Source organism: Falco peregrinus, chromosome Z (genome assembly GCF_023634155.1).
Source record: "Falco peregrinus isolate bFalPer1 chromosome Z, bFalPer1.pri, whole genome shotgun sequence".
Lineage (NCBI taxonomy): Eukaryota > Metazoa > Chordata > Aves > Falconiformes > Falconidae > Falco > Falco peregrinus.
In genome coordinates, this window is record NC_073739.1 from 74,671,386 (window position 1) to 74,698,680 (window position 27,295).

The 27,295-nt window shown below is 49.3% G+C and overlaps 1 protein-coding gene and 1 long non-coding RNA gene across 2 annotated transcripts; both read left to right on the forward strand.

The window, feature by feature from the left end:
- The first annotated feature begins 1,100 nt into the window (after nucleotides 1-1,100).
- Nucleotides 1,101-21,940, forward strand: VCP (valosin containing protein). Its single transcript, XM_055791169.1, has 17 exons — nucleotides 1,101-1,277; nucleotides 6,246-6,357; nucleotides 6,732-6,904; nucleotides 8,395-8,537; nucleotides 9,503-9,633; nucleotides 11,390-11,521; nucleotides 11,939-12,041; nucleotides 13,845-13,978; nucleotides 14,228-14,363; nucleotides 15,401-15,513; nucleotides 16,177-16,341; nucleotides 16,450-16,572; nucleotides 17,669-17,881; nucleotides 19,177-19,485; nucleotides 20,428-20,583; nucleotides 20,926-21,080; nucleotides 21,480-21,940. The coding sequence occupies exons 1-17, from the start codon at nucleotides 1,261-1,263 to the stop codon at nucleotides 21,583-21,585; spliced, it is 2,421 nt and encodes an 806-aa protein (XP_055647144.1). The 5' UTR covers nucleotides 1,101-1,260; the 3' UTR covers nucleotides 21,586-21,940.
- On the forward strand, nucleotides 1,291-5,716 carry LOC129782756 (uncharacterized). Its single transcript, XR_008744823.1, has 2 exons — nucleotides 1,291-3,037; nucleotides 3,871-5,716. It is a non-coding gene; the product is annotated as an uncharacterized LOC129782756 (long non-coding RNA).
- Nucleotides 21,941-27,295: the final 5,355 nt, after the last annotated feature.

Sequence of the window (27,295 nt, forward strand, 5' to 3'; positions counted from 1 at the left end):
TATACTGGCTTCATACTCGGCATACTTTGGAGCCCAGAGACGTGGTTTGCGCTGAAGCGCGCAGCGCTGAGGACTGAATTCCAGTGTGCTGCATGAGCCAGGAATGGTGGCAGGGTCCAGGCTTGTGCCTGCCTGTCCTCGGCATCCCTGGGGGTCTGTGCCCACCGCACTGCATGGCTCTGGGTCCCTCTGTGACATGAGCAGGGGTGAAGGGGCACCTTCCTGCCCAACTTTTGCTGGAGCTAATTTTGGGTGCGGAAGGTCCCACGACTGCCTAAGATCAGCCTTGGGCGAGCCTTGCCTCGCAGGAGGGGGCAGGAACGGCTGGGAGCAGCATGGCAAGGGGCGAGCTGGGAGCGAGGGGAGCTGGCGGCAGGAGCTGCCCCGGCCGCCCGGCGCCGGCACGTGGGGAGCGGGGCCGGGGCTGCGTGTGCCGCTGGGCTCCGGCCGCGCTCAGGCTCCAGGCAAACGCCACCCAGGCGGGGGCGTGGGGACCGCGGCTCGGAGGGCAGCGGGCTGTGCGGCCGGGCCTGCCGGAAAAAAATCCACCAGTAAGAAAAGCCGCCAGGAATATAAACAAATAAATGGGGGAGCAGGGACGCGGCCGCCACACGCCACACAGCACGCGCCGCGACTCCGTGCCCGGGCAAGCCCGCCCCGCGCCTCAGCACCCGCTCTTCCGCCCGAGCACCCGCCCCCTGCCCCTCCCGATTGGCTGCAGCCCTGCTGCCCTCTCCCCCTTCCTCGAGCGCTAGCCAATCCGAGGGGAGACTAACCCAGGAGGGGCGGGACCTCCTGTTCGGATTTTCCTATTGGCGGATTTTTGCCATTTGCTGCCCGGCCCCTGTTGCCCGGTAGAACAGAGACGGTGGGGACGGCGCTGCGATTGGCTGACGGGTGCTGCGCTTAGCTCGTGACGATTGGCAAGGTAAAAAGAGAGGGGAGGGGCGGAGGAAGGAGCGCCCCCGGTCTTTTCCCCACACCCCACCCCCCGTTCCCCCCACTTCCGCCCTTCTCATTGGCTGAGACGCCGCCCGGGAGGAATTTCCGATTGGTCAGCGCACGCTGTTGCTAGGCAGGCCAGGCGGTGGGCGGCGGAGCTCCCCTTTCTGATGAGTCGGCTCTGAGGTTCACTCAGCACGAAGTGCCCGGATCCGCCGTCGTCCCCGCCAGCCTGCTCAGGACCCGCAGCCCGCCGCCGCCGCCCGCCCTGAGGAGTCGCCGCCTCCCGCTTCCCCTCGCCCCTTCCCCCCCAGCGCCATGGCCTCAGGATCAGAGTAAGCGCGGGGCGCCGGTCGGGAGGCTGCGGCCTAGGCCCCGCCGCAGCGGCGCTGGGCCCGGCCCGGCCTAGCCCGGCGAGGCGCGGCGAGGCGCGGCGCGGCCCGTCGGCGGGCCCGATCCGTCCCGCGTTCCTGCTGTGTCATGCAGGCCCAGAGGAGGCGGGGGTACTGCCGGGAGGGGGATGGGCACCTCCCTGCGTGCTGCTCCCCACGCCCCCCTGTCCCCCGGTCGGGCCTCCCCGGGAAGTGTCGAGTCATGGGGTGGGGGTGGGGGGGCGGAGGCGAGGCCTGGCCGAGCCTCCCGCTGGGCCCTGGGGCCGCTTGCCTGCCATGCCCCGGCGCGGCCCGGGCCGTCCCGCCAGGGCTAGGCCGTTAGCCGGAGCGGGCTTTGTCTTCCAGGCCTCGGAGTGGCTGGTGGGGCAGCGAGGGGCACGTCCCAGCCTCCTCCTCGCAGCGGCCCTCGGGCCGGGTCTGGCAAGTGACTTGGCATTAGCAGAGGCAGACATGTTGTGCCAGGTTGCCCTCTGTGCCAGCTGAGGCAATAGGCTATATTTTCATCTCTGGTGTCTTGCCTCGCTCGGTTTTCTGTTCCAGGCCGAGGATCGTCTTTCGTGCTCCTCAAAAATGAATTGAGTAATAGTGGTCTCTTGGCTCCTAGCCCATGTGTGTAAGCTACTTCATTGCACGTTGAGAGGAGTAAAAATAGCACCTAAAGAGAAACTGCCCAAATTCAGGACTACTTGAAGTGACATTTTGGGCTTGCCAGAGGTGCTTTTGGTCCTTCAGTGTCCTTCGTTGATGTTCTTCTTTTCTTTTGCAACTCCTGAAACTTAGATCTGCTTGGTCCTGTTGAGTGAGTTCCAGCAAGCTGTGCCAAGAATTTGGTGTCCATGGTAGAGCTTGTGGTGGAAGTGACAGTCTCAGAGGTGTGTCTTGCAGCTGAGTGGGGTGAACAGTGACTTCAAAAAGAAATTTCTACTTTAGCAAAGTTCTTCTCACCACATAGGAGTCAACAAAAGTTACTCTGCAACTGGAAAAGAGTTACTTCTTAGTTGCCTTTTTTGGGTCAGTGCTTCTGGCAGCCATCTTACGGAATTGAGCCTTACCACAGCGAGTAGCATTGCAAGAGCTAAGGCAGTGTGGTTTCTGAAGGGATTCTTGTTTTCATGTGCCTACCTGTCTGAAACAGTGTTTGAGAACTTGGCATCTTAAGCGTGAGTGTGAACTCACTGCTTGGTTGTCATGTGCTGTTCCAGTGAGTGGCTGCAGTCATCAGATACCTCACTCATTTACTTCAATGGATAAAATATTTAATGTGTTTGGAGCTTTTTTTGGTGGTGGTTTTTTGTTTTTTTTTTTAATACATACTTGGGGAAAGCAGTTCAGTCTGTAATGTGGATATTCAGGGTGGTAAGAAACCACTAACAGGTTTTATCTTGGAAGCAAGTTCCTGAGCATATAGCTAAAAAGGCACACCAGCATTCAGAGGGTGTGACCGTTTTCACTTTCGTTACTGCAGCAGGAATCATTTTGAGTCAGTGAATTTTTGCTATAGTTTTAGCACAGTCTTACAGGAAGAACTTGCTTCCTCAGTTTAAGTGGAGCCTTGGAGCTTGGTAGTCTTTCTCAGAAGAACTGCTAATTGGTAATTACTTTCTGGTCTTGTTCTTCATGCCATCCACCACAATGCATAACTTCTGGGCCTTATCACATGCTGAACAAGGAGAGCTGTGGCATAGAGAAAAATGACAAAGGATGTAAGTTGTAGCAAATTCGTCGTCCCCATGTTCTGTCCCCCCTACCATTCATTCCCTGTGTCAAATGGGGCTGTTGGACTGCTTTACTGAAAGAGAAGAGGGGGTTCAGGGTGGGAACGGGGAACCTGTTACTGTTGGTCTTTAGGGCTAGTATGTATCTGCTTCAATATTATTGATGTTTTGCACTTCATATACAAATTCGGCCATTAGTTGTGCCTAGGGGTTATGTCCTCGCTTCTGACCTTTCTCTAGGGGCAGGCTTGATGCAGGCTTTGAATTTCCTTTTAGTTCCAAAACAGCTCTAAAGCTATGTTGTGTTCAGTTTATCTCCTTGTTGAGTCAGTGAAAGAAAGGAGTGAGGGAGCTCACAAAAGGGGTGAGTAGAGATGATCTAGAGGATTTGCACCAGGCTTTCTCTGATGGGAAACTCATGGTGGAGCTTTAAAAATTACGTAGCTTAGCTGTCTGTCCTACCCTTCACTGAAGTCTTGCCAACACATATAGGAGAGTTGGCAGAAGAGAGCCCCAACCCATGCCTTAAGCTTTTCTGCTTAGTGTTTTCAGTTCACGCTCTCCTTCCCTGGTACCCAGATGTCAGGGATTGTCTGAGCGTGGTTGAGGTGCACAGATATATTTTGCTCTGTCATTTCAGTTACAGCACAAGGAACCCCCAGGAAAGATGCAAGGAGGGCAAATAGTGATGATAATAATATTCTGAATTGCTACTGGAAGATGCTTGTCTCTCAGAGTCCTTACCATTGTCTGTAGGAGAAATAACATCACTTTCCTGTGTAGCTGACATATAATTTCATAACACCTTTGTTTCTTTGCAGAAATGTCCAGTCAGATAACTGAAGCTGACCCTGCACATTGAGATGGCTGCATGCTGTTTCTGGGAGACCTTCATTCCATTTTTAATACCTCCAAGCTTTTTGATTGCTTTAAGTGCAGTAATGTACTAGCAACATTGATCCAGCCCTTGCTTCTTACTTAGGAAACTGTAGGTTCAGTTCTTCAGTACTAAAACTTTTTTTTTCCATTCAGCAGAACTAAGTGGACCTCTTGCTGTGCTCTTCAGCACTGCTGTGTGTCAGAGGTATCTAAACTTTTTTGCAGTTTTATACAGCTCTTGGTTTGTGGACAGTTCCAAAAGCTTCCACTTGCTGCCCAGTTCCTTTTCCATTTATTTTTATCTTGTGTCCCAAACTGATTTTTAGACTACACGGCAGTCTCTGCATCCCAAGGGATAGCCACTCAGTTTCAGTAATGGCTTTTGTAGTCAAAGTCTGGCAGCAGTTTCTTATCAAAAGGCCTTTGGATCCACATCTCATGTGTGGAGGAGTATGAGTTACATTCATACTTTGAACAGGCTAAATAGGAGTATTGTTTCTTTCTGGTGTCACTTAGCTCAAGTTTTAAACTCTTATCTGCTAAATTAATTTCCAGTGGCCAGGAGCTGATGCTGAGGCAGGGTCCTTACAAATAGGTTGTTGAGGTTTTTTTCTGTTTTAACCACATGATCCTGTCTGGCCTGACAGTGTATTTGTTTGGTTTTCTTACTGCTCTCTCAGTTTTCCTAGAAATACCACCCTTTTCAGGACTTCACCAAGACCACATTTTAGATTGCGGATGGAATTCATGAGCTTCTTCCAGGATGTGCCCAGCAGCCTTTCTTGTGTCTTTTTGGGTTTGGAGAATGGATCTGTAACATCTTACAGTGAAATGGATGGATGGCAATGTCTTACCACTTGCACTCTTTAATGAAGAGGGGAAAAAGGCGACTTTCCCAGTACCAGCAGTCCAGGAAAGACATATTTTACAGCAGCTCCTTTTGTTCACTTAAAATAATGTCTGTCATTTGCAACATGTTTCCTATGCTTCCAGGGCTTCTTTAAAACCTCTTGGAAACAAGCTGGCTGCCCTCAGAGGCTTGCGTGGTATTGTTCCCCCTTTTATGTGTCAGAGAAGGGAGCCAATACAGCATAGCCTGTCTTGGAGAAACCCTTATCTTGAGAGGTGGGCGGCCATTGGGTAGCATCACACTGTAGGTATGTCACCCCTCTCCTATGGACGTTGAAAAATGCAGTGAGTGTGCCACGTGACACACTGCTGCCACGGTCTGCCTTCATGCTGTGTAGCTGCTTGCTGTGCCACTTCCATTCAAGGTGTGATTTCTTCTGGTTATTTTGTCCCTAAAAGAGCGAAATGGAGCCAAAGTGTGCGGCCATCACCATTGTCCACAAAGTTTCCTACCCTTGCTGCTTGCTTAGGACAAATGTCTTATTTGTCAGAATTAAATGAACTGTTCTGACCTTAGCATTCCAGCACATCTGGAATACCTGGAGAAAGAGTCAGGTGCCTGTCAAGGAAAGTTACAGCAGTCAGCCACTGTTGTGGCTGGCAAATATACAACTTCCAAGAGCTCCTTGGGAATCAAAAGATTTGAATTCATATTTCTTTAATGGAGCGTATTAGATTTGAAGGAAAACATTTAATCTGCCTTTCTTCCATTTCCTTGCTGTTTGATTTGCTTCATTTTGTCAAGGCAAACAAATTATCCGTCATATTTCTTGTGGCATAGTGGGCTAGAGCTGCAGTGACTCCTGTGAAAGTATTACGGAAAGGTGCTTATATCCTAAAAAAAACCCAACCAACCAACCAAAAAACCCCAAATAAACACCCCCCCCCCCCCCCCCCCCCCCCCCCCATTTTTCATGAGCACTTGAATATTTCTACTGGCTTGCTGGGTTTAACTAATAGGCCTTGACAGGCTAAACTCTTACAACTCTTCCTGTCAGGGGGTCTGCAGCATTGTCCTTTAATTCCTCTATTTATTTGGGATTTGACACGAAATAGACTTGACCTTTTGTTGTGGTGGCAGTGGTTACATGTGATTTCAGATGAGTCTGACTAATTCTTTTAGGCAAAACATCTTAGAGTCAGCAACATCTCACTGACCACTTCTTTTCAAAGGTGGCTTCATAGCTATTTCCATTTGAGGCTAGTAAAGTAGTTATATTTACTGACAGAAAGCATTGTGCTTTGAACTCCTGCAGCTGGTGTCAGGCAAAAATGTTCTTTATTTTACAAACAAGCATATTTTTTAAAAGATAACAAAGAAAGTTGTAGAATGTGGAGATGAAAACAGGGTGGCTGGAAAGTGAGGAGCAGTATTGCTCAGACTCATAACTTCTGTTTTCTTTTCCAGTTCTAAAGTGGATGATTTATCGACTGCTATTCTGAAGCAGAAGAACAGGCCCAATCGGTTAATTGTTGATGAGGCCATCAACGAAGACAACAGTGTTGTGTCACTGTCCCAGGTGTGTCATCTATAAAATCAAAGCAGTTAATCTGGTAATTTGCAAGTTGTTACTGTGTATTAACTTGAAGTGTAACTTTGTAACATGAGCCTAAGTATTTGTGTCAGAAGCTGCTGCTGGTTGTTTGGTTTCCTAACACTCTTCCATGATAAAATGTATCTCCAATGATTCTCCATTTGTAGGGTTCAGTTGAGTTTGTGCCCTCAGTTTGGCTTCAGTATCAGCTCTTGAGCGGCGTAGTGGGAGCCTCTTGTCCTTGTGAATTTAGTGTTATCACTTCCAAGATGTAATTCTCCAAAGTCAAGTAACTCTCCTTCAAGTGCTTGAATTCTTGTTCGGTCAAAAGGTTTTTCTAATGCTGTTACTGTTCACAGGCAAAAATGGACGAGTTGCAGCTGTTCAGAGGGGACACTGTCCTGCTAAAAGGAAAGAAGAGGAGAGAAGCAGTCTGTATTGTTCTGTCAGATGACACCTGCTCAGATGAGAAGATCCGCATGAATAGGGTTGTTCGAAACAACCTGAGAGTGCGCCTGGGTGATGTAATCAGGTGAGGACTCATTTGCGAACTGTTGCATAGCCCTGGGTTACCTAAATAATTTGTGTGCTGCCCCTGAATTGATTGAGTCAGCAGCAGAAGCAGGGTCTGCAAGGAAATATTCTTACATCTTCCAGAGGAGATCACAGAAGCATTTTCAGGATCAGGGATCTCAATTTATTTTTGCTTGTGTTTCTGGCTATATGCATATTCAAATTAATACTAAAAATCTGTGCTAAAGATTCTCAAATCTCTTCAGCACCTTCAGGAGCCCATGTCCTGCTATTAAATTGAGTAGTTCATTCATCCCACTGTTGTCACAGTCATCTTCTCAAATTTATATTGTCATTTGTCTTGTCTAAATTTTTAAATGTCCACAGTGTAAACTGTGGAAGGTATTAAAGCAACATTGTAATCGATCTCGTAGTAGCTGAGCTTCCCTATGGCAAAAAGAAGTTAAAACTTGCTTGGAAATGAGTGACAGAAACATAAAGCAGTCACATAACAAGTTTACAACATCCCCAAAGGATGTTTATATTCCAGTCCTTGATATAAAAATGATTTTAAATTTAGAAATGCTTTAAAAAGCATTGCAGGAATTTTATTGCACAATACCTGCAGAAAGTAGTGAAGTATGTATTTCAGCTTATGGGACGCAGGTTCTGTTCTGTGGTGGGAGGGGTGGGGGAAAGCAGGTCAGCATTTCTTAAACATACAGATGCTGGTTTGCAGGCTTAAATATGGGAGTGCTAATAGCTACTCCTCCTGAGCATTGTCCTAATCTGGAATGTCCTGCATGTTCTGGGAGAATTGGTTTCTGACACTAAACTTTCTGAGGTGGTACTTGGAATGATCTCCAAAGTGCAAAATGTGTTTCATACAAACTTTGTAGAGGAGAGAAATGAGACTGTTCCACCCATACCCCTATGACTAGAAAATGCAAGTTCTAAACACCGCAGCAGTCAGAACAGAACAATGCTTTGTGTTGGTCTGTGGATCCATACTGGACTGGCTTGCGTATATGTGGTTAATAGAAGGTCAGTCTCTTATTTAACTTTAGACAAAATACGCAAGTATCTATAATGAAAAACAAGAAAGATTTTTGAAAAACAGGGGATGTTATAAACGGTCATGGTCATACGAGAAGGAATAGATGCCATAAAGTAAGTCAAGCTGAGACATAACAAGGTAGGCTTAAGGAGATAATGAGACCAAACATAAAATTACTTGAACTATGTGTGTATCCTAATTAGCATACTAAAAGATCCAGCCTGGAGCAAAGAAAGCCCCCTGCTGACAAAGCCCCCTCTGCACAGAACATGGGGTGAAAAAAAATAATGCTATGCCTTTAAAGGGAGACAAGTCTTATAAGAACCAGTGAGAATTGTGATTAAACCCAATTGTAAACAATTGTTCACGGTGTATCAAGTGTTTTATTGTGTATTACGAGGCTTGTGAGCTTTGTGGATTTACCATCTAACTGGAGTTTTCTTCTGTTGTAGCATCCAGCCTTGCCCTGATGTGAAATACGGTAAACGTATCCATGTGCTTCCAATTGATGACACGGTAGAAGGGATCACGGGGAATCTGTTTGAGGTCTATCTCAAGCCGTACTTCCTGGAAGCGTACAGGCCCATCAGGAAAGGTAATAGTGCCTGTTATTGAAGTCCTGATGGCAGCGAGTGCGAGCTAGTCCTGAGACTGTTCTGAATAAAGAGAATTTCTAGAAGCTTGCAAAGATCTCTGCGAAGCATTAGACTGACATCTGTAGAGTGAGATTTTGCTGTTGCTGATTTTTTTCCAGATCTTCAGAAGAAAGTATGATTGCTGCTGCTGGCTGGCAGAGCAGCTTGATTTTTTTTTTTTTTTTAATTATTTCTTTTTTTTTGCTACATGAGATGGGAGAGCATCAGAAAAGGCTCAGGGTAGAACTCAGGAGAAAATCTCATTAAACTAAGTTGCTACCACTTGATGGAATTGGGGAGTTGCCTGCATATTGAGCAATTGCTTGGGTATATCAGCTTGCTCTGATAAATTCACCTCTTCAAAATAACTGGGAGAATGTGTAGAAAAGTAAGTGCACTTTAGAAGTTGTGCTAGTAGCATTTCTGCTGGAACAAATAGGTCCTAATATACTACGCTGTGGCCTGGTTTAGCCAGGAGTCATAGTGCAGTATTATTCTGCTTCTGGAGACAACCCGTTATAACTAGTACCAACTAGTTATAATAACTTCAAAATAGATTTTCATTAAGCTAGTTCTTTTTGCCTGTTTCAGGAACGTTAAATTGAAACTGAATGGAAAAGAAATGTGATTCCTTGTCTTTGTGTTTTGTGTTTAGGCAGAGTATTCTTTTCTATTGTTTGCTGGTTTGGTTTGCTGCTTGTTACTGGATGAAATTTGAGAACTTTTTAACTGCTGCAAATCTAAATGGTGCCCGGGTAGTCACAGTACATGCAGCTCTGGAGTTTAAAATGCAGAGCAGTTTCAAATGACAGCAGTGTATGCCTGCATAGCCCACTTCCTCGTCCTCTGGGGCTGCTGGTAGTACAAGGGTCAACATTTTGCAGCTGTCAGTTGCAGCAGGCTACTGCAGTGTGGGGTTTTACAGGTGACATCTTCCTGGTGCGTGGAGGGATGCGTGCAGTGGAGTTCAAAGTGGTGGAGACAGATCCAAGTCCATACTGCATAGTGGCTCCGGACACAGTGATCCATTGTGAAGGAGAGCCGATCAAACGAGAGGTGAGCAGAATCCTGCTACATGGTTCTCCTGAATCTACTCTGTCCAAAGTCTGTTTCTGTCACAGGGGATGAGAGCAGCAGTGTTTGTGGTTCCTGTTTTTGGCATTTTGTGTATTGAATGTAATGGTTACAAACTCCAGTTTCAGGACATGAGCTGCTGCTGGAGGTCGTCAGAGAAATGTACTTCCAGTGTCCTTCCTCATATGCTGAGATAGCAACCAGTGCGTAGGTTTGCTGATGAGATGACATACTTTGGCAGCAGCTGGTTTTGCATCTGCTTCCAGATATCTCATGCTGGACTTGGGTGCGTCTTTTAATTCCAAAGTTGCCTTGTTCCATAGGAGGAAGAGCTTACAATGTCACTAAATTTCATGCCACGTGAAAAGAAAGCAATTAGTGCTTTTTCAGTGAGAAATCTGAAATCCAAAAATGGTTGACTTCTAAAAATAAAATAAATAAATAAATGAATCCCCAGTCCCATAAGGTGTCTAGCCTTGAATGTCCCAGGTTTGAGGCAGCCCAAGTGGCTTCTCTGTCAGATTTTGACCACCCTACTGTTACAGAGTAGGGAATCTCAGAGAAATGAGCTAAGGTGGTTGCATACTTCATGAAGTAAAAGCCTTTTTACTGCCTGCAGATCAGGGTGAGTGCTAGTTTGTAGTTAGCTGCCTTCTGAAAAATTCACCTCTGTGTGACACTTGTGAGACTGCATCTGGGCACCCCATGACTCCACTTTGGGCTCTTCAGGACACAGCAGAGACGGAAAGGAGAAGGTTCAGCCAAGGCCACCGAAATGATGAGGAGCTGGAGGTCAGAAGGTAGAGTGGGATGATGCAGTCTGGAGAGTCCTGGAAGGCAAAAGGGCAGGTGTACTCGCAATTGCCTGATGGGAATGGGGAGATGACCAAGCTCTTTCTCAGAGCTGTGCCCAGGGAGTGGGCCAGGGGCAGTGCCATAAGGTGGATCAAGGGAAATTCCCAGTAGATACTAGGAAAAATGTTCCCCCCAAACTTGCAGCAGGACCCAGAGAGGGTAGGAATCTCCAGATGTGGAGTCCTTCATTGCTTGGTAGGTCCAGACTGTGAGTGACCTGCTTGAGGTAGTAGTTCCTGTTTGTGGGGTTTGACTGAGCCCCTCTGAGATTCCAGGCTGTGTTATTTTACTGTTTTATTGTGGCCTACTGTTACAGATAACTAAGGCCAAGTAGAAATTTGGACAACCACATGAGTGGATGCTGTAGAGCTATACTGGAAGAGTTGGTTGCAGTTGATCTTATCCACATATCTTGATCTTAATATTCTTTGTTAATTTGGGTCAATCCTAAAAGACAGCAGTACATCTCAGAACTGTATGATAGCTAGAGTATGTCAAGTAGAGATACTGCTTAATAGTTTAAGGAATAAAGTGTATTTTATACTGAGCTTCATTGTCTATTACTATCTTTGTTAGCCATGTCAGAGTGTCCCAGAGCTTGTTTTGTGCTTGAGTCTGTAGGGAGCCTGGCAGCAGAGGCTGTCATTCAAGAGTCTGAGCTTTAGTAAGGTCTAGGTATGTGCAGGCAATTCCCTTTGTATGTCTGGGAAGACAGAGCTAAGAAACAATTGTAGAAGACACCAGGAAGACTTTAAAGTGAGAATATCAAGACAGCAAAGAAGTGGCTGGGAGCAAAAACCTGGATTCCTGGCTTCTGTAGACTAGGAGGGGTTATTGAACTGTTGTTTTCACTCAAATGTTTGATGCATTTCCTTCTGGATAGGATGAAGAGGAGTCACTGAATGAAGTGGGGTATGATGATATTGGTGGTTGCCGGAAGCAGCTGGCTCAAATCAAAGAGATGGTGGAACTTCCCCTCCGACACCCTGCCCTCTTCAAAGCCATAGGAGTGAAGGTAGGTCTCAGTGTGCACCAGGTGGATGAGTGAGCTTGCCCTTGCAGATGACTCTTGATGTCAGAGGTTTATGAGGCATTGGCAGGGCAAATAAGTGATTTGTGGTTGGTTGTTTTTTTTTTAATGATGGTGTTAGGAAAGTACTTGCTTACATGTTCTGGACACGTATTAAAGTACTGGCAACTTGTAAAGCAGAACGATGCCTTGAATCAGTGCTGTCAGTTGCTGGCAAGGTTTTTGTTCATGTGACATGCAAAGTAGTGAGGGTGTTGATAGCAATGCTGGGATGACAGCTGTTGCATGAGTTTGCATCAATTTCAATTTCAGACAAGCTTTATGAAGTGTGTACAATTTCACTGTGAAGCTACTTGGGCATTCAGATACTAGCTCACCAAAGTCCCTTGTCTTTGTCTTCAGCCTCCACGTGGGATCCTACTGTATGGTCCTCCTGGCACTGGTAAAACACTGATTGCCCGAGCAGTAGCCAATGAAACAGGGGCTTTCTTCTTCCTGATAAATGGTAAGGTTTGTGGTTGCTTTGGCCCCAGATCTGCTATGTGCTTATTCATCCATCTTATGGTAATGAACGGTGTTAATAGGGCTTGTAGAGCCACAGTGTCTGCCTGACATCCTGCCTTACCTCTTTCAAGCATGCCTCTGGGGACATTTGGAGGCCACTTGTGTGGAAGCATCTGTAGTGGCACTTCAGCTTGATTGTGTTGTAGTAGGGTGCTTGGAAGACAGCTTTGCGACACAGGGACTTGAAGTCTGTCTGTCTGTTCATTTATGTTGCTGAGGGCAGAGCTGGGAGCGAAGTGCTGAGATTATTCTAAGTATATGGGTGCAGGACACTTGCTTTTATTGCTGCACCATGTTCCATTTAGAAAAGAAGGTGGTCTGCTGTGGATTTCTCTTTCCTTTCAAGTAAAGCACAAGACCAGTTTTGTTTCACGTAACATCCATTGGGAGGAATTTTCCTGAAAGCTGTGAGTACCTTGGGACTTAGCTACAGGTGAGAGAACCTCCTATTGAGAACTCTCATATGTTGCAGTTGAGATTGTTACTGGTTTATGTCCGGTAAGGACCACATTCTGAATTTTCTGTCCCATTTTACAGTCAGTGCTGGAATAACTGAACATTTTTACTTAAGGAGTGCTGGCTTTCTTTTCTGTTTTCAATCACATAGACCCATGAAGGCAATAGTGAAGAACTGCATAGCACAGCATAGCAGTGACCAGCAGTAGGGATGTGACTTGCTTTGTGTCTCAAGATATCAGATGTAAATGGGCTCAGTTTAACCATATGTCACCCTTGTCATATACTTCCTAAAGTGTGTGGAAGCTGTCACTGAATGCTAATGAGCCAGCCGTTTCTTTATAGACACTTGTACTTCTGTTGCATAATAAAAATAACATTGTCAGGGTTAGTGATGCATTCGTCCCAAGCCTGGATCTGCAGGCAGTGTTGTAAGCAGAGCTGGCATGAACTGGTGAATTACTTGTATTGAAGCAGTCTTACTACCTGCCTGCACCAGTGGCTCTGCAGCTAGGGTGCTTCAGTCAGCCAGCAGCTTTGCACTCCTGAGGATCAGGTTTCTTTTTCTTGGATCTTTTAGAAGCATACTTTCTGTTCATTACCACTCCCATCAGCATGATGGAAAAATCTTTAAAAACAGAAAAAAATCTGTAAGCCTGCACTAGTTCTCAGCAATTGTAGGAGATCTCAGAGGAGTGCTGTCCTTTCTCTTGGGACTCATTTGCTTACACTTTTTTAATGTTTTTTAATGTGTCGTTTGAGAGGAGATGGAGTTTGGATTTTTGGTTTTGTTTTCTTGTTTTTTTTAAAAAAAAACCTCATTTGTAGGAATTTAGAGAGGTAAATGTATACCTGGTAATGTAAGCTAAAGGCAGCTTCAGTATCTTAGAGCTTTTTCCTTAATTACCCTGATAATTCATCACCATATAATTTGTTTGCTCTTCTTACAAGTTACAATTGCCATTAACAGTGTGTGGTAGCACATTACAGAGCAGCTTACCAAGTGTGAAATAAGGTAAGGAAAGAGGCAGCTAAAGGTAGCTTATTGACTAGTGCTGCATTTGCATCTGTTAGAGTAAACTGAAAACGCCAGAATAATGATACAAAGTAATTCTGCATGCCCTTCTTGCCTGTTCAGCTGCAAATTTAGTGAACTCTGTTGATAGTATTTCCTTTGGTTTAAAATACAAATTGTCCCGCAAGAGCATTGACCTAAAAGAATTCAGATTCAGCTGCATGTCTTGGGGCTAGTTGCCTCTCTGAGTGCCACAGTGCTGCTGCTTTTCAGGTCCTGAGATCATGAGCAAGCTGGCTGGTGAGTCTGAGAGCAATCTGAGGAAAGCCTTTGAAGAAGCAGAGAAGAATGCTCCTGCCATTATCTTCATTGATGAACTGGATGCCATTGCTCCTAAGAGAGAGAAGGTAAAGAAAGCATATAGAAGGTGAAGAAGTACAATCTTTTTGGTAGCAGCAGGCATGAATCTCTGCATTTGACTATAGGGTAAAGCAGTATTTAATGCTCGATTTCATTTGGACATGAGAAGAATTAGATGTAGTTCACAATGTTTCTTGACAGCTTTTGGCTGTTGAATCTGTCCACTCTGGTGCAGTACTAGCCCCTGTGCTGTGTTGTAGAGCTTTTGGTCTAACCACTGATATCTCTCTCCATAGACACATGGGGAGGTGGAACGTCGCATAGTGTCTCAGCTGTTGACTCTTATGGACGGACTGAAACAGAGAGCGCATGTGATCGTTATGGCAGCTACCAACAGACCTAATAGCATTGACCCAGCACTCAGGCGATTTGGTAACCATGATTGCAGTTTTTTCTTGTGTATCACATACTTTGTTACAGGCTATGCTTCAGGAGCCTTGGAAGAATTGAGCAGAAATTAATATTAAACATCTTCTGTGTGTTACATAAACTATCAACTTGTCTCCAGCTGCTTGTTTGAAATTCATCTCTAGGCTTCCACACTTTGGTATCATTTTCCATGCTGTGTTAGGTTAGAACTTGCAGAAATAAACAAAATAATTCAGAGTGGAAAAGTGTGCTAGCTTCTATTAAGTGAAGCTGGTTGAGGACACACTGAAGGAGTAAGTGCTTAAGGAGATGTTCATGCCTTAGGTTGCAGAAGGCTCTGAACTGTCTGATTTCTCTTCTATTGGTGAGAAGTCTGGTAGTTTCTGAGATCCAGGTTTTCTAAACTTTTCATTGTGAATGAATGTCTGGTGTGTGTCCAGTTGATGAAGTCTGTAATAGCAAACCAGTCACATGTGCAGGGGAAAACAGCCTCTTAAATGTGTAGCGAGCCATTTGAATGCCCGTCTATAGCCAGAGGAAAATTACAAGTGCATGTACCTTGGTTGATATTGCAGTAATACCTCTCTTCAGATGCTGGGGCAGTTTATATTTTTCACCACTTCAGTACTGCTGTGAAAGTTCTGAAAAATGAAGTCTGTCAGTATTTGCGGACTCTTGTGATGAGGACACAAAGGTAGAAATAAACAAAAATATCTCATGGTGTGTTGGTTCAGGGGAGCATATTTTCATAACAATGAGGCTTGGAAAGTTACTAAACCAACAATCCAGTGTGTCACATAATTTTGAACTCTAGTTAATGCAGTAGTCTCACTTTCCCTAAATGGCTAAAGCCTTTCCTCCTTTTCTGATCTGACTCTGCTGCTGTGCTGACAGATGCTGCAGAGAAACCCAAAGCTCTGGCATTTTCTGAAATTGTATGTGTTTGTGGCTTGTCATCATGTTCAGTCAGAGGAAGGCAGCAACCGCAGCTCTGCTAGTTTGCAGCATCAGCAGCTCAACGTATGTTTTGTGCTCCCCAGGTCGTTTTGACAGAGAGGTAGATATCGGTATCCCAGATGCCACCGGGCGCCTGGAGATCCTGCAGATCCACACAAAAAATATGAAACTGGCTGATGATGTGGATCTGGAACAGGTGAGTAGCGTGCTATTAGGAAAGCTTGTCTTTGCACACAGACATTCCCAGTGCTCTGTTTTGTAGTGGAAGAGTTGTTAAGCCTTGATCGCATAAATGCAGTTGCTCATTTAGGACAGCATGGAACTGTGAATGTGTGATCTCTGGGCTTCCTTCTAACTAGTTTACCAGTGAACAAAAATCCTTACTCACTAGTTAAGAATGCCATGGCTAAGAGAAACAAATGTGTATCATCAGTCCAGTCTGGAAATGCCTTGCCCCTGTTCTTCTGGGTTTGTTTGCTGGGCATTCTCTTTAACAGTAAAGCAAGCCTGAAACAGCTCTCTGAGAGCTGGGTGAGCATTGTGGTGATACTGGACATCCTGTGTAAACTGGATGGTTCCTGTAATCTCTGTCCTGAATGAAGAACTGCAGTCCTCAGGGTTATCTTTCTGTATACCATCTGAATTCCAGTTGCAGCTTGGATCTCAAGTAGGAGGTGGAACAGTGGTGTCTTTGCCTGTTACATATGTGGTAATGCTTGGCTTGAGTCTGCAGGAAAGCACTGATACTGCTGTCCTCCAGAGCTTTGTTGCCCTTCCCAGTGAGTGACCAGAGCATGCGCTGCCCTTGCAGAGCATTTGCGTGTATCCCTGTGAGTCATAGTCAGTGCTCTGCTTTCAGGTGGCAAACGAGACCCATGGCCATGTTGGTGCTGACTTGGCTGCTCTTTGCTCAGAAGCTGCCCTTCAGGCTATCCGAAAGAAGATGGATCTCATAGACCTAGAAGATGAAACCATCGATGCAGAAGTGATGAACTCACTGGCTGTGACAATGGATGACTTCAGGGTAATGCAGGAGTGCCCCTCTTTTTTGTTGCAATGTCTAATTTCTTATCTGAAGCAAGTGGAACATAATATGTTAGAATTCATATAATGCCGTTTCTTATAATGGTAGTGGGCTCTGAGCCAGAGCAACCCGTCTGCTCTTCGGGAGACTGTGGTGGAGGTGCCACAAGTTACCTGGGAAGATATTGGTGGTCTAGAGGACGTAAAGAGAGAACTCCAGGAGCTTGTACAAGTAAGGATTTTTCAACACATTTTTTTGCTTAGTCAGCTTGAAAAATGAATTATAATAATAAAATCCAGAACTTCTTCAGATTCCTGTTTGGGCTGTGAACTGGCTAAATGCAGAGGTTTTTATGGTATTTGCTTGTAATGGACTAAAAATACCATGCTGTTCCATCTTAGTGAACTTGGAAAGTGCTGGGATGCAGCATCAGGCTTTCCATAGCTGAGTCTACAGTGGCATCTTAGGTGGGTGTTGTGCTACGTGCTGAAACAGCAGCATTCTGGTTCTCTTAAGTGGAGACCAGCAGTGGGACCACTGTGAGAGTCGTGTTATGTGGTGGCTTTATATGCCAGAAAGTGGTTGAAGATTCTCACACAGAGAGCCTCTGAAGGGCTTCCTGTCAGCATTAGTACAGGGACAGGTGAGAAGTAACTGTGAAGGCTTCTGTGAGGGAAAGACTGGGACAAAAAGTCAAGAATGCTCTGTGGAAACTCCTGTTGACTGCATTGGGATGGTTAGGGTTTGATACGTTCCTGCTTTCAGCTGGCACTGTAGAAAAATCCTGTCTGTGAATAAAAGAATCTAATTTTCAGTCTTAATTTTCTGATGTTAAAATCATCACCTATCTCTGACCTCGTTGCTGAGGATAAATGCTCACATCACACATCTTGCCTGATTCTGGAGAGCAGAGGGAATAGGTTAGATAATGAGCTGTTCGTTTTTGCTTCTGCAGGGCAGAGTGAAGTTGGGGTTAAGTGTGCTGGAAAACTACCTGAACTGGTACTTAGATCTTAGAGGTAAATAGGTTGTTTAAGGCAGCTTTCCAATTTAGCCACTCTTTGAACCAGTGTCCATTTAAAAACTCCAGTGGCACTGAGCAGGCAGGATCTTTTGTGTTTAACCCATCAGAAATCGCACGTAGTGTTTCTGGTAGGAGGAGAAATAAAACTGATCTACAGAAAGATGTCCTTGCCCATGGCAGAAGGATTGCACTAGGTGATCTTTGAAGATCCCTTCCCACCCAAACCATTCTGTGATTCTAAGGTACAGGCTTGTCCTGGCTCATCACAGGAGATTTTTGTTTATTTGTTTTGTTCTCCCTTAGTATCCTGTGGAGCACCCAGACAAGTTCCTTAAATTTGGTATGACCCCATCAAAAGGGGTTCTGTTCTATGGGCCACCTGGTTGTGGTAAGACGCTGCTGGCCAAAGCCATTGCCAACGAATGCCAGGCAAACTTCATTTCCATCAAGGGGCCAGAATTGCTCACCATGTGGTTTGGCGAGTCTGAAGCCAACGTGCGTGAGATCTTTGACAAGGTAAGCATTTCTTCTGCTCCCTGTGCTGTGTCTGTGCTGAGGTACCCCCAGAACTTTGTCTCCACAGCATCTGCCTTACTGGCCTTGTTCTTGTCTGTGTCCTTTGTGTTTTGTCCACTTGCACTGAGAGCGGGAGCTGCCTTCCTGATGTTGGGGAATTAACCCTCTTCAGCAACGTAGCTATTTAAACCCTTTTCTCTGGCTACAGTTTACATCTGTTGTTACAGGGTGATAGATGCCCCAGTGCCTTAGCAGTGAGGCTAGCATTAGAATGGCGTAGATGTCATCCACGTCCCTGAAGACTTAACACCTCATTAGCCATCACCATCTACAGATTTTCAGAATATCTTGTCCTGCATAATATCTTGTCAAAAATCTGCAAAATATCTTCCCAGGTTCTTGTCCTGCAATTTACATGGCTTAGAAAGGAGCTCACTCCTCCTGCCCAGTTGCTCCATAGGTAGTGTTGCCTGCTGTTCCAGAACATATCTGTGTGGATTATCCTGGCAATCCTCACTTTTGTGGTCAGGGAAGGTGCTGATAAAAAAAAATTGGAAGGAGAGTGAGAGAGAAGAGCCTAGGTTGGGAGAGAACCTCAGAGGCCATCTAGCCCAGCTGTTTGTCCAGAGCAGGGAGATAACTTGGAAGTTTGATTAGGTTGCTCAGTGCCTCATGTTCTTAACACATGCTATGGGTGGAGAGTTCCTGACCTCTCTGGGCATGTGTGTTAGTATTTGAGCACTCTCACTGTGAAGAATTTATTTTTTCCTTATTTCTAACTGGAGTTTTCTTTGCAGCTGTTTGTGCCTGTGGTCTTTCCTCCTTTCACTGCACACCTCAAGGAAGGATCTGGCTCCTTTTGGATCCTTTCCAAAGAAGGATCTGTGACTACCCATTAGGTAGCTGAAGACAGCTATTGGATTTCCCCTTTCCATTGGATATATCTTGCCTACTGATACTTGAGGCCCTAAATAACCAGTTAATGTCCCCTGGCCTTGCAAGGAAAATTGCAAGGCAAACTGACTCCAGCTTTCCCTTTAGGCACTGGAGTTTCCACGCTTCTGCCTACTCCGGCAAGGCTCTTGAAATTCAGCTTGTTGTTCAGGAGGAGTTAATTGAAGGTTTGTGTGGCAGGAGACTGTTCTGGAGCAGCTCCTTCAAGCTCTTCTTGCAGCAGCAGTGCTTTGGTACTCCTCTGAGCTGCTGTAATAGTAGGGTAGGCTGAGTGTGAAGTCAGCATGCTCCTCACTGGGTGGTATTAACATGGACTAATTGTTCCCGTTTCCTTTTTGTAGGCCCGCCAAGCAGCCCCTTGTGTGCTCTTCTTTGATGAGCTGGACTCCATCGCAAAGGCTCGAGGTGGGAATATTGGTGATGGTGGTGGTGCTGCAGACCGTGTCATCAACCAGATCCTGACTGAGATGGATGGCATGTCCACCAAAAAGAATGTCTTCATCATTGGAGCCACCAACAGGCCAGACATCATTGACCCAGCCATCCTGCGCCCCGGCCGCCTGGATCAGCTCATCTACATCCCCCTGCCTGATGAGAAGTCTCGGGTTGCTATTCTTAAGGCCAACCTGAGGAAATCACCAGTTGCCAAGGTAGGATCTGTGACCTGAGCGTGCCTGACTTGGGTTTGCTGTGTGCTGCACGTGTTCCTCACAAGCAGTGGACAGAACAGAGGGCTTGTGGATGCTGGGGGCAGAGCTGGGAAACCTTCAGTCCCTGAAGGATGGAAATGAAGAGGTAGGGGGGAGTCTTTATCTTTGAGGTAGGTGTTAACAAAGCTAGGCGTCCGTCTGTAAGCACAGCAGGTCTTTGTCACATGGTGGAGTTCTGCCCGCAGCACGGGAACAGGGAAGCCTGCTATGGCAAGATGGAAAAGATCCTTGTACTCTGAAAGAAAAGTTAATGTAGGACACAGGGGTGGGAAGGGGAAAGAGGAACCATTGCAGTTAATTGTTGCTTAACTCTTATCGTACGCAAGAGCTATGTTCTTTGCCTGGGGAGTAGGCAATCATTCTACTGATAGTTAATCAGAGAAAAGCAGATGTCAAGTGAGAGCTCAAGCTTTTTTTATGCCAAGCTTACCTTTTAAAGTTCTGTTGGGAAGGAAAGCTTCAGAGGAGGTTGTGGTACTACCCCCTCAGCTGAGGGGAAGGAGAACTGTCAGTTGTTTTGGTCTGCCTGTGCCCCATTTCCAGTGTGACAGTGCTTTGTTTGACTCTTAATGCTGAGACCTGAGCAAATCATATCCTAAATCCACAAGTGCAGAGGCATTTAGAGCCACCTCGTGGATTCTTGGTGGGTGTGTGGGGAGTGTGGCCTGCCTTTGTGTGGTTAACTTCCAAAGACAGGAACCTTAAAAGCTGATCTTTCCAAAAGTGGCCAGAGTTAAGGCAGCACCTTGATACCATGGGATCTGAAAACACTTCTCTGTCACCTGAGGATGTAAGGTGTTAAGGAGAAGTTCTTGCTTGCCTTTTTTTTTTTTTTTTTTTTTTTTTTTTTTTTTTTTTTTTAAACTTGTCTTTTCCCACTAGGATGTTGACCTGGATTTCCTAGCTAAGATGACCAATGGCTTTTCGGGGGCTGACTTGACAGAAATTTGCCAGCGTGCCTGCAAACTGGCCATTCGTGAGTCCATTGAGAGTGAGATCAGGCGAGAACGCGAGAGGCAAACCAACCCTTCTGCCATGGTGAGTGGGGCACTGTGAGCTTTCCCTGCTCAGGTGTGTGAGTTGTCAAGTGTTCCTCCCTCTGATTGTCATATGGGGACAAGTGGACTTTTACACAGAGTGTGGAGCTGGAGCGCTCTGCTCTCATCTCGTGGGAGGTTGAGGCCCTCCTGGGGTGGCTCATGGTCAGTATTGCTCAGAAGGCCCCTGCTGCAGCCCTGACTCACACTCTGCTGCAGCATCTTTCTCCAGCCCCCTCGCTGGTGGGTGTTGGAGCATCCTGGCCTGGAGGGAGGCTGTGGGTGGCTGTTGGGCCGTGGAGCTCAGGCACACAGCTCACCTGGCCCCTCTGTCCTGCTGCAGGAAGTGGAGGAGGATGACCCGGTTCCTGAGATACGCAGGGATCACTTTGAGGAGGCCATGCGCTTTGCTCGCCGCTCTGTCAGTGACAACGACATCAGGAAATACGAGATGTTTGCACAGACTCTACAGCAGAGCCGTGGCTTTGGCAGCTTCAGGTAACCATGGGGAGGTGCAGGGAGGGCAGCATGGCTCAGCTGGCCCCAAAGCAGGGCACCAAGGCAGATTTCTGCTGGATTCTGGATAACAAACCCCTTTTCCACTATGCTTTCTGATTCTCCCCAGTGTGTACAACGGCCAGTACACATTGCAGGTGTAGGCTGTGCTGCAGGTGTTTTGTAGCTGCTCTGTTCGTGCTCCTGAGCTCCATCAACCCTTTTTCCTCTTAACACAAGCGGCAGCCCAGTGAGCTTTTTGTGTGACCTGTCCTAAGGCTTCATCCCATTTCTTCTGCCTGTCCTACTTGGCACCAGCGTGTTGGTGTGGAGGGAGGGGATGGTGCTGAGCTGTGCGGAGGCTTTTGAACAGCATCTCTTCTTCTGCGCTGCTGCACACAGGTTCCCGTCGGGCAGCCAGGGCGGTGCTGGTCCGAGCCAAGGCACAGGAGGTGGCAGCGGGGGCAACGTGTACAGTGAAGACAACGATGATGATCTCTACGGTTAACTTGCTGTCCTTGGTCGACCAACCTCCAAACTAGGCCACGTTGTACAGGGAAAAATCCAATGTTCAATGGACTCTTGGCTTCTTCATTCCTCAGTCAGAACAGTGTAGCTGCACGTCAGACTTTGTACAGGGAATGTTTTCTGCAGGCACAAATCCAGACCGTTGTTCAGTTGGGAGGCAGACAGTGAATTAACAAGGAGGGGAACTGACTTAATTTCTGAGAAATTTCTGTTCTAGTTTATGTGGCAGAAATCAGCTTTTAGCAAAGGGTACAACGCTAGCCTATATTAAAAAAAAAAAACAACAAACAAACAACAAAACCCCATAAAAATAATAAAAATCCCACAAAACTCTAGCCAGGCCCTGGCAGTTCCTTTGTGTGGTGCTGGTGCTGTCTGTAAACCGGTGTCTGGGATGCCGTGGGATGCTCCTCTGGTGGGGTCCATCTGTATGTGCACGTCCCTGCTGTGTACGGGATTGCGCTTCTTAACACTTCTTAGCTTGCGTTAACTGAAGAAGCGGGTTTGGCTGTGCCTCCCCACTGCCCTGGCTTGGCAAGAAAGCCTGGCAGCAGGTGTCTGGTGTTGCTGCTGCGATGCTTGCCGTGAGCTGTCAGCTCTCCTGCTGCTTTGGCTCCTCTGCAGCAAAGGACTTCTCCAATGAATCGTGTCTCATCTGTCCTGTCTGGTGGCACTTGGGCTGTCTCTGGGGCTGGGGTGACACCGCTGTGGTTGGGCAAGAGGGGAGCTTCAGCACAGTGCTTCGTGCATCCCCTTGGCTTTCTGATGACAGTCTTGGATCTCTGGTTGTGCCCTGAACACTAGTTGGATTCTGACCATGGTTCTCCTTCCCTTCCACTTCCGTCTTGCTGCCTTGCTCCTTGGTTTATTTTCCCTCTCTGAATTGAGGAAATTGCTGCTGTGTTACTTCTTGGTGGTTTATGTGAGAAGCCCTGGGTCTGGTCCCATCATGTACACAGGAGCAGGGTGGGAGGCTGGATTCGGAACCTCTTGGAGGCAGGAGCCGTAGGATACGTGTGCCGTCGGCCTTTGGGGGGTGCAGGAGCTGAGGGTTCCACAAAGAGTGTTAAATGCAGATGGTGCGGCAGAAGGTTGCCCTGGGCCCTTCTGACTTCCCTGCCTCCCCTCCCCTGCTGCAGGAGTTGTGTGGGGCCCATGTGGGGCCCCAAAGCCTGGCAGATCTTGGAGGGCTCCATCAAACCAGCTGGATTGAAGGGGAGAGGGGAGTGTCAAGATGGCAGAAGAAGGACGGGGCTGTCTGTGAGAGGGGGCTTGTGCATGGCAGCGGGGAGAAATGCGCTGGAGTCGGGAATGCTGCCTTTAAATAGGACAAGCTCCTGCTGGGGTAGGAGGCCACGCAGGTCCCTGGGGAGGGTGGGTGGCTCAGGTGCTCTGTCCTACTTCAGAGATGTCTACCCTGTCCTCATGCCACCTCTATTAGAGAAAACACTGCTGCTTGCTCCTGCCATTGCCAGCTCCGATGGCAGCAGGGCCTGGCGCTTCCCTGCCCCCCACCAGCTCTGGTTTTGGGTTAGGTGGCACCTGGAAACACTGACCCCAGGGCCACTTCCCTGCCTGCCCTTCTCCCCATGGTTCCCGCGGGACAGATGCTGGCTTTGCTTTCGTGTCCTACTGCTTCCCCACTGCGACCCCCGAGAGAGGCAGCTCCATCTGGGGTGGGGGCACCAGGAACCAGCTGCTTTCAGCCACCCGGGAAGGGGGAAGGGGCTGCTCTGCACCCTCCCAGGAGCTCTCCAGGACTCTTCCCAAAGCCTTCCTTGGTTCTGACAGGGGCTGGGTTTCTTCTTCCCTCTGTCTGAGCACATTACCACCCAGCAAGTGCTGGGCAGAGATCCCACCTGGCATCTCAGCCTGCTGGGGAGGCTGGGACAACCAGGCCATGGGACGGTGGTGAGCATGTCCCAGCTCCCAGCAGCCCGTCTTCCCTGCTGCCTCTCTTAACTCAGGATGCTATTTAAATCCAGCAGGAGTGCTGGAAAACCTTATCTTTCTTTCTTGCCACCTATGGTACATGGCTCTTTGTGGGGAGAGTGCCCGTGGGGGCTCTGAGGGCACCTGCCCATGCCTTGGAGTAGTGTATAGACCTGCTAGGGGGCTGAAGCTGTCCCCCACACCAGTACTTGCAGCAGCAAGGGACCTTGGCTGGCTTCCCCCCCCTCCCCAACCCCCCAGCAGTCCCAGGAGAGCAGCTGGCACTGGGGACTGGGTCGGCGCCAGCCCATGCCCCTTTCCAGGGGCCACGACCCCAGCAGAGACCCCTGGTAGCTGCAGCGGCAAGAGCCTTCCCATGGCACCCTCCTCCCCTGCACAGCACCCAAAGGTGCTGGGGGGGGAAGGTTCTGGTAGCTGGGGCTTGTTGTGGATGGCGTGAGACTAGTCAAGGTGGCAGCTGAGGGCAGCCCTTCCGTTGCCACTGTGGCTGGCATCTCCCTGCGCCACCCGGGGCTCCCCGTGCGGCTGCAGAGCCACATCCCACCCCACAGCTGGGCCACACAAGGACCATGGGAACCCATAGGAGCCGCAGCCCAGCCACGGTGGGTGCAGGATGGGAGACCCCCTCGCTGGACAAGGTGTTGCGGTTAGAGGTGGGTCCCTGACCCAAGGGCTGGGGCCTCCTGCAGCGCCCCGGAAGGCTCCGGGCCCTGCGCGTGCAGCTGCCAGCAGAGGGCAGCACCGGCCGCACGGCGGCGCCTGTCACTGCGGCCCGGGCGCAGATGCACCCTGCCCCCCCCTGCAGTGCGCCCCCTGCAGTGCCACCCCTGCAGTGCCCACCCTGCAGTGCCCACCCTGCAGTGCCCCCCCTGCAGTGCCCCCCCGATGCAGTGCCCCCTTGATGCAGTGCCTCCCCTGCTGCAGTGCCCCCCCCGATGCAGTGCCCCCCGATGCAGTGCCCCCTTGATGCAGTGCCTCTCCTGCTGCAGTGCCCCCCCCTGCAGTGCCCCCCCGATGCAGTGCCCCCTTTATGCAGTGCCTCCCCTGCTGCAGTGCCCCCCCGATGCAGTGCCCCCCTGATGCAGTGCCCCCCTGCTGCAGTGCCCACCCGATGCAGTGCCCCCCTGCTGCAGTGCCCCCCTGCTGCAGTGCCCACCCTGATGCAGTGCCCCCCCTGATGCAGTGCCCCCCTGATGCAGTACCCACCTTGCTGCAGTGCCCCCCCCGCTGCAGTGCCCCCCTGCTGCAGTGCCCCCCTGCTGCAGTGCCCCCCCTGCTGCAGTGCCCACCCTGCTGCAGTGCCCCCCCCGATGCAGTACCCACCTTGCTGCAGTGCCCCCCCGCTGCAGTGCCCCCCTGCTGCAGTGCCCACCCTGCTGCAGTGCCCCCCCGATGCAGTACCCACCTTGCTGCAGTGCCCACCCTGATGCATTGCCCACCCCTGATGCAGTGCCCACCCCACTGCAGTGCCCACCCTGCTGCAATGCCCACCGCTGGGCCCAAGGGTACCCCTCCACAGGGGCAGCCCTGGCTCTGTGAATCATGTCCCCATGGCTGCCCCTGCCCCAAGGGCATCCCCCTGCCACAGGCATTCCTCCTCCACAAGTAGCCCCTGCCCAATGGATGTTCCTTACTGACAGACATCTGTGGATAACTGGCTAGCTGAAAAGGGTCACACAGACATAGTCCAGCTGGCTGGACAAAAATGCACATCGCTCTCAGCTTATCTGAAGTAAAGCAAAATACACTGTCTTTGGCTGTTCTTGTTACACAATATCAGGAAGATCGCGGTGGGAAAAGAACGTTGCAGGTGGGAACAGATAACTACAGAAGAGAAACTAGGGGCGGGCTTGGTATTTGGGCAACTAACCAATAATGAGCTTAACTTTTGTAATATGTATGAGCTAATTATAACAAGGCATAAAAGGTGACTGTAAGGGACAATAAACGAAGTCTGCTGATCACTCATATTGAGTGACTGTGTCTTCCCTCCGTTGCGACAGACACCCAAGAAAACCCACAGACCACCCCAAGATTGGCGAGGGAGGGAGCTGCAGGCCAGCCAGGGACCCCCCTCCCCTCGCCTGCCTGCACCCTGGGCAGCCACAAGACCAGCAAGGAGGGAATTGAGGAAAAAGAAAGAATCTCCTGCTCCGGCCACAAAGTGTCCTGAACTGGTTCTCCCAGCGTTGCCCATTGCCCAGCCGAGCTCCAGAGAGTGGGGCTAAGGGCACCTTCGGGAAGCAGCCTCACCTCTCTGTTTCTGGCTGCAGGTGTGGGGTGAGGTCCCCACCAGGGCAGTCCCCAGTGCCCGGGCTCGGGGGCTGAGCCCCTTCCTTAGGGCAGCCCCAGGGAGGCCGCTAGGGCACTGGGACCCGCTCTGGAGTCCAGTCAGGTGCAGTCCAACACAGCACGCCGCAGCTCCTGGTGCTGCTGCTGCTCAGCACCTCACCTCTCATGCTGGCCCACCCCGAGCATCGTTCTTGCCCCAAAGCCCCTGTGCCCTGCAGCAGCGGCACTGCCAGTGCCTGCAGCTCTCGGGGGCCACAGAGAGTTCTGCTGGCAAGAGGGAGGCAAGCGCAAGAAAAGATGCAGCCCAGAACGCCAGCTGCAGGGCTGACCCAAAGTTTAAGCTTCACACCGAGCCCTGTCCCCGCTGGAGGGGACGCTGGTGGTGTTGGTGACGAAGGCCTTGCAGCCCTTGCTGTGGTGTGTGCGCGCCCCCTGCCCTGCCGCCCCCATGTCTGTCCCTGTCCCGGGGCTGCTCTGGCTCCAGTCCCCCCCTGCCACCCCTGTGCCGGCTGCCCGTGCCCTGTGCTTCCTGGGTGGCCACAGCAAGGGGCTCTTGCACTGTCTCTTGGGCTGCTGCTCTGGCATGGCAGGCTGGGGTGGTGGCAGCTCCATGCCCACATCCCCCCAACAGCTGTTGGGGCTCCATCCAGCTGATGTCGAATTCATCTGAGCTCAGGATGGTGTCAGAGATGTTGGGGACGCTGCAGTCACCATTGAGGAGCTCCTCGGGCAGCACAAGCAAGTCACAGTCCCAGTAGGGGATGGCTGGGCGGGGGTCCCCAGGGTCCTTGGGCATGGGGATGCTGCTGGGAGCCTCCTGGCTGCCCCCCAACGCCTCCAGGGCACTATCAAAGAACCTCAGTCCCTCTTCAAGAGACACCTTCCTGGGCAGATGGAGATCCCCTGGTGGGTCGCTGAGGGCTTCCTTGTGGGGGACAGCACAGGAGCTGGGGGGCATGTGGCTGTGACTGTCCTGGTTACCCCACACCGTGTCTGGGAAGCAAGGAAAGAGCCTTCCAATCTCTTCAAGAAAAGCCTCCTCAGAGGTGGTGAGAACTGGGGAGGCTGGGGCTCTTTCCTCTCTGCAGGTACCACCAGCATCCCCAGGCATGGAGATGCTGCTGGCACTGTTTGGACTGGATGTGTCCAGGGAGCAATGGAAGAAATCAAGGAAAAGGTCCTCATACACATCAAGGTCTGGGGCCAGGGCCACCGCTGTCCCCTCTCTCTCAGTGCCAGCAGGGTCCCCAGGCATGAGGACACTGCTGGCACTGTCACAGCTGACCCCCTCTGTGTCCAGGAAACAACCGAAGAGCCCTAGGGCCTCTTTGAGCAGGACCTCCTGAGATGCATCGTGGTCACCTTCTGCATCCCCAGTGCCTTGGTTGCGGGGGGCAGCACAGGGGCTGGGGGCGACATCACTGCCTGGGGGCATGTTGCTGCCC

Coding starts and splice junctions, on each gene's coding strand:
- VCP (XM_055791169.1), top strand. Junction 14,364..15,400: donor CCCAGCACTCAGGCGATTTG/GTAACCATGATT, acceptor TGTGCTCCCCAG/GTCGTTTTGACAGAGAGGTA. Junction 17,882..19,176: donor TGCGTGAGATCTTTGACAAG/GTAAGCATTTCT, acceptor TCCTTTTTGTAG/GCCCGCCAAGCAGCCCCTTG.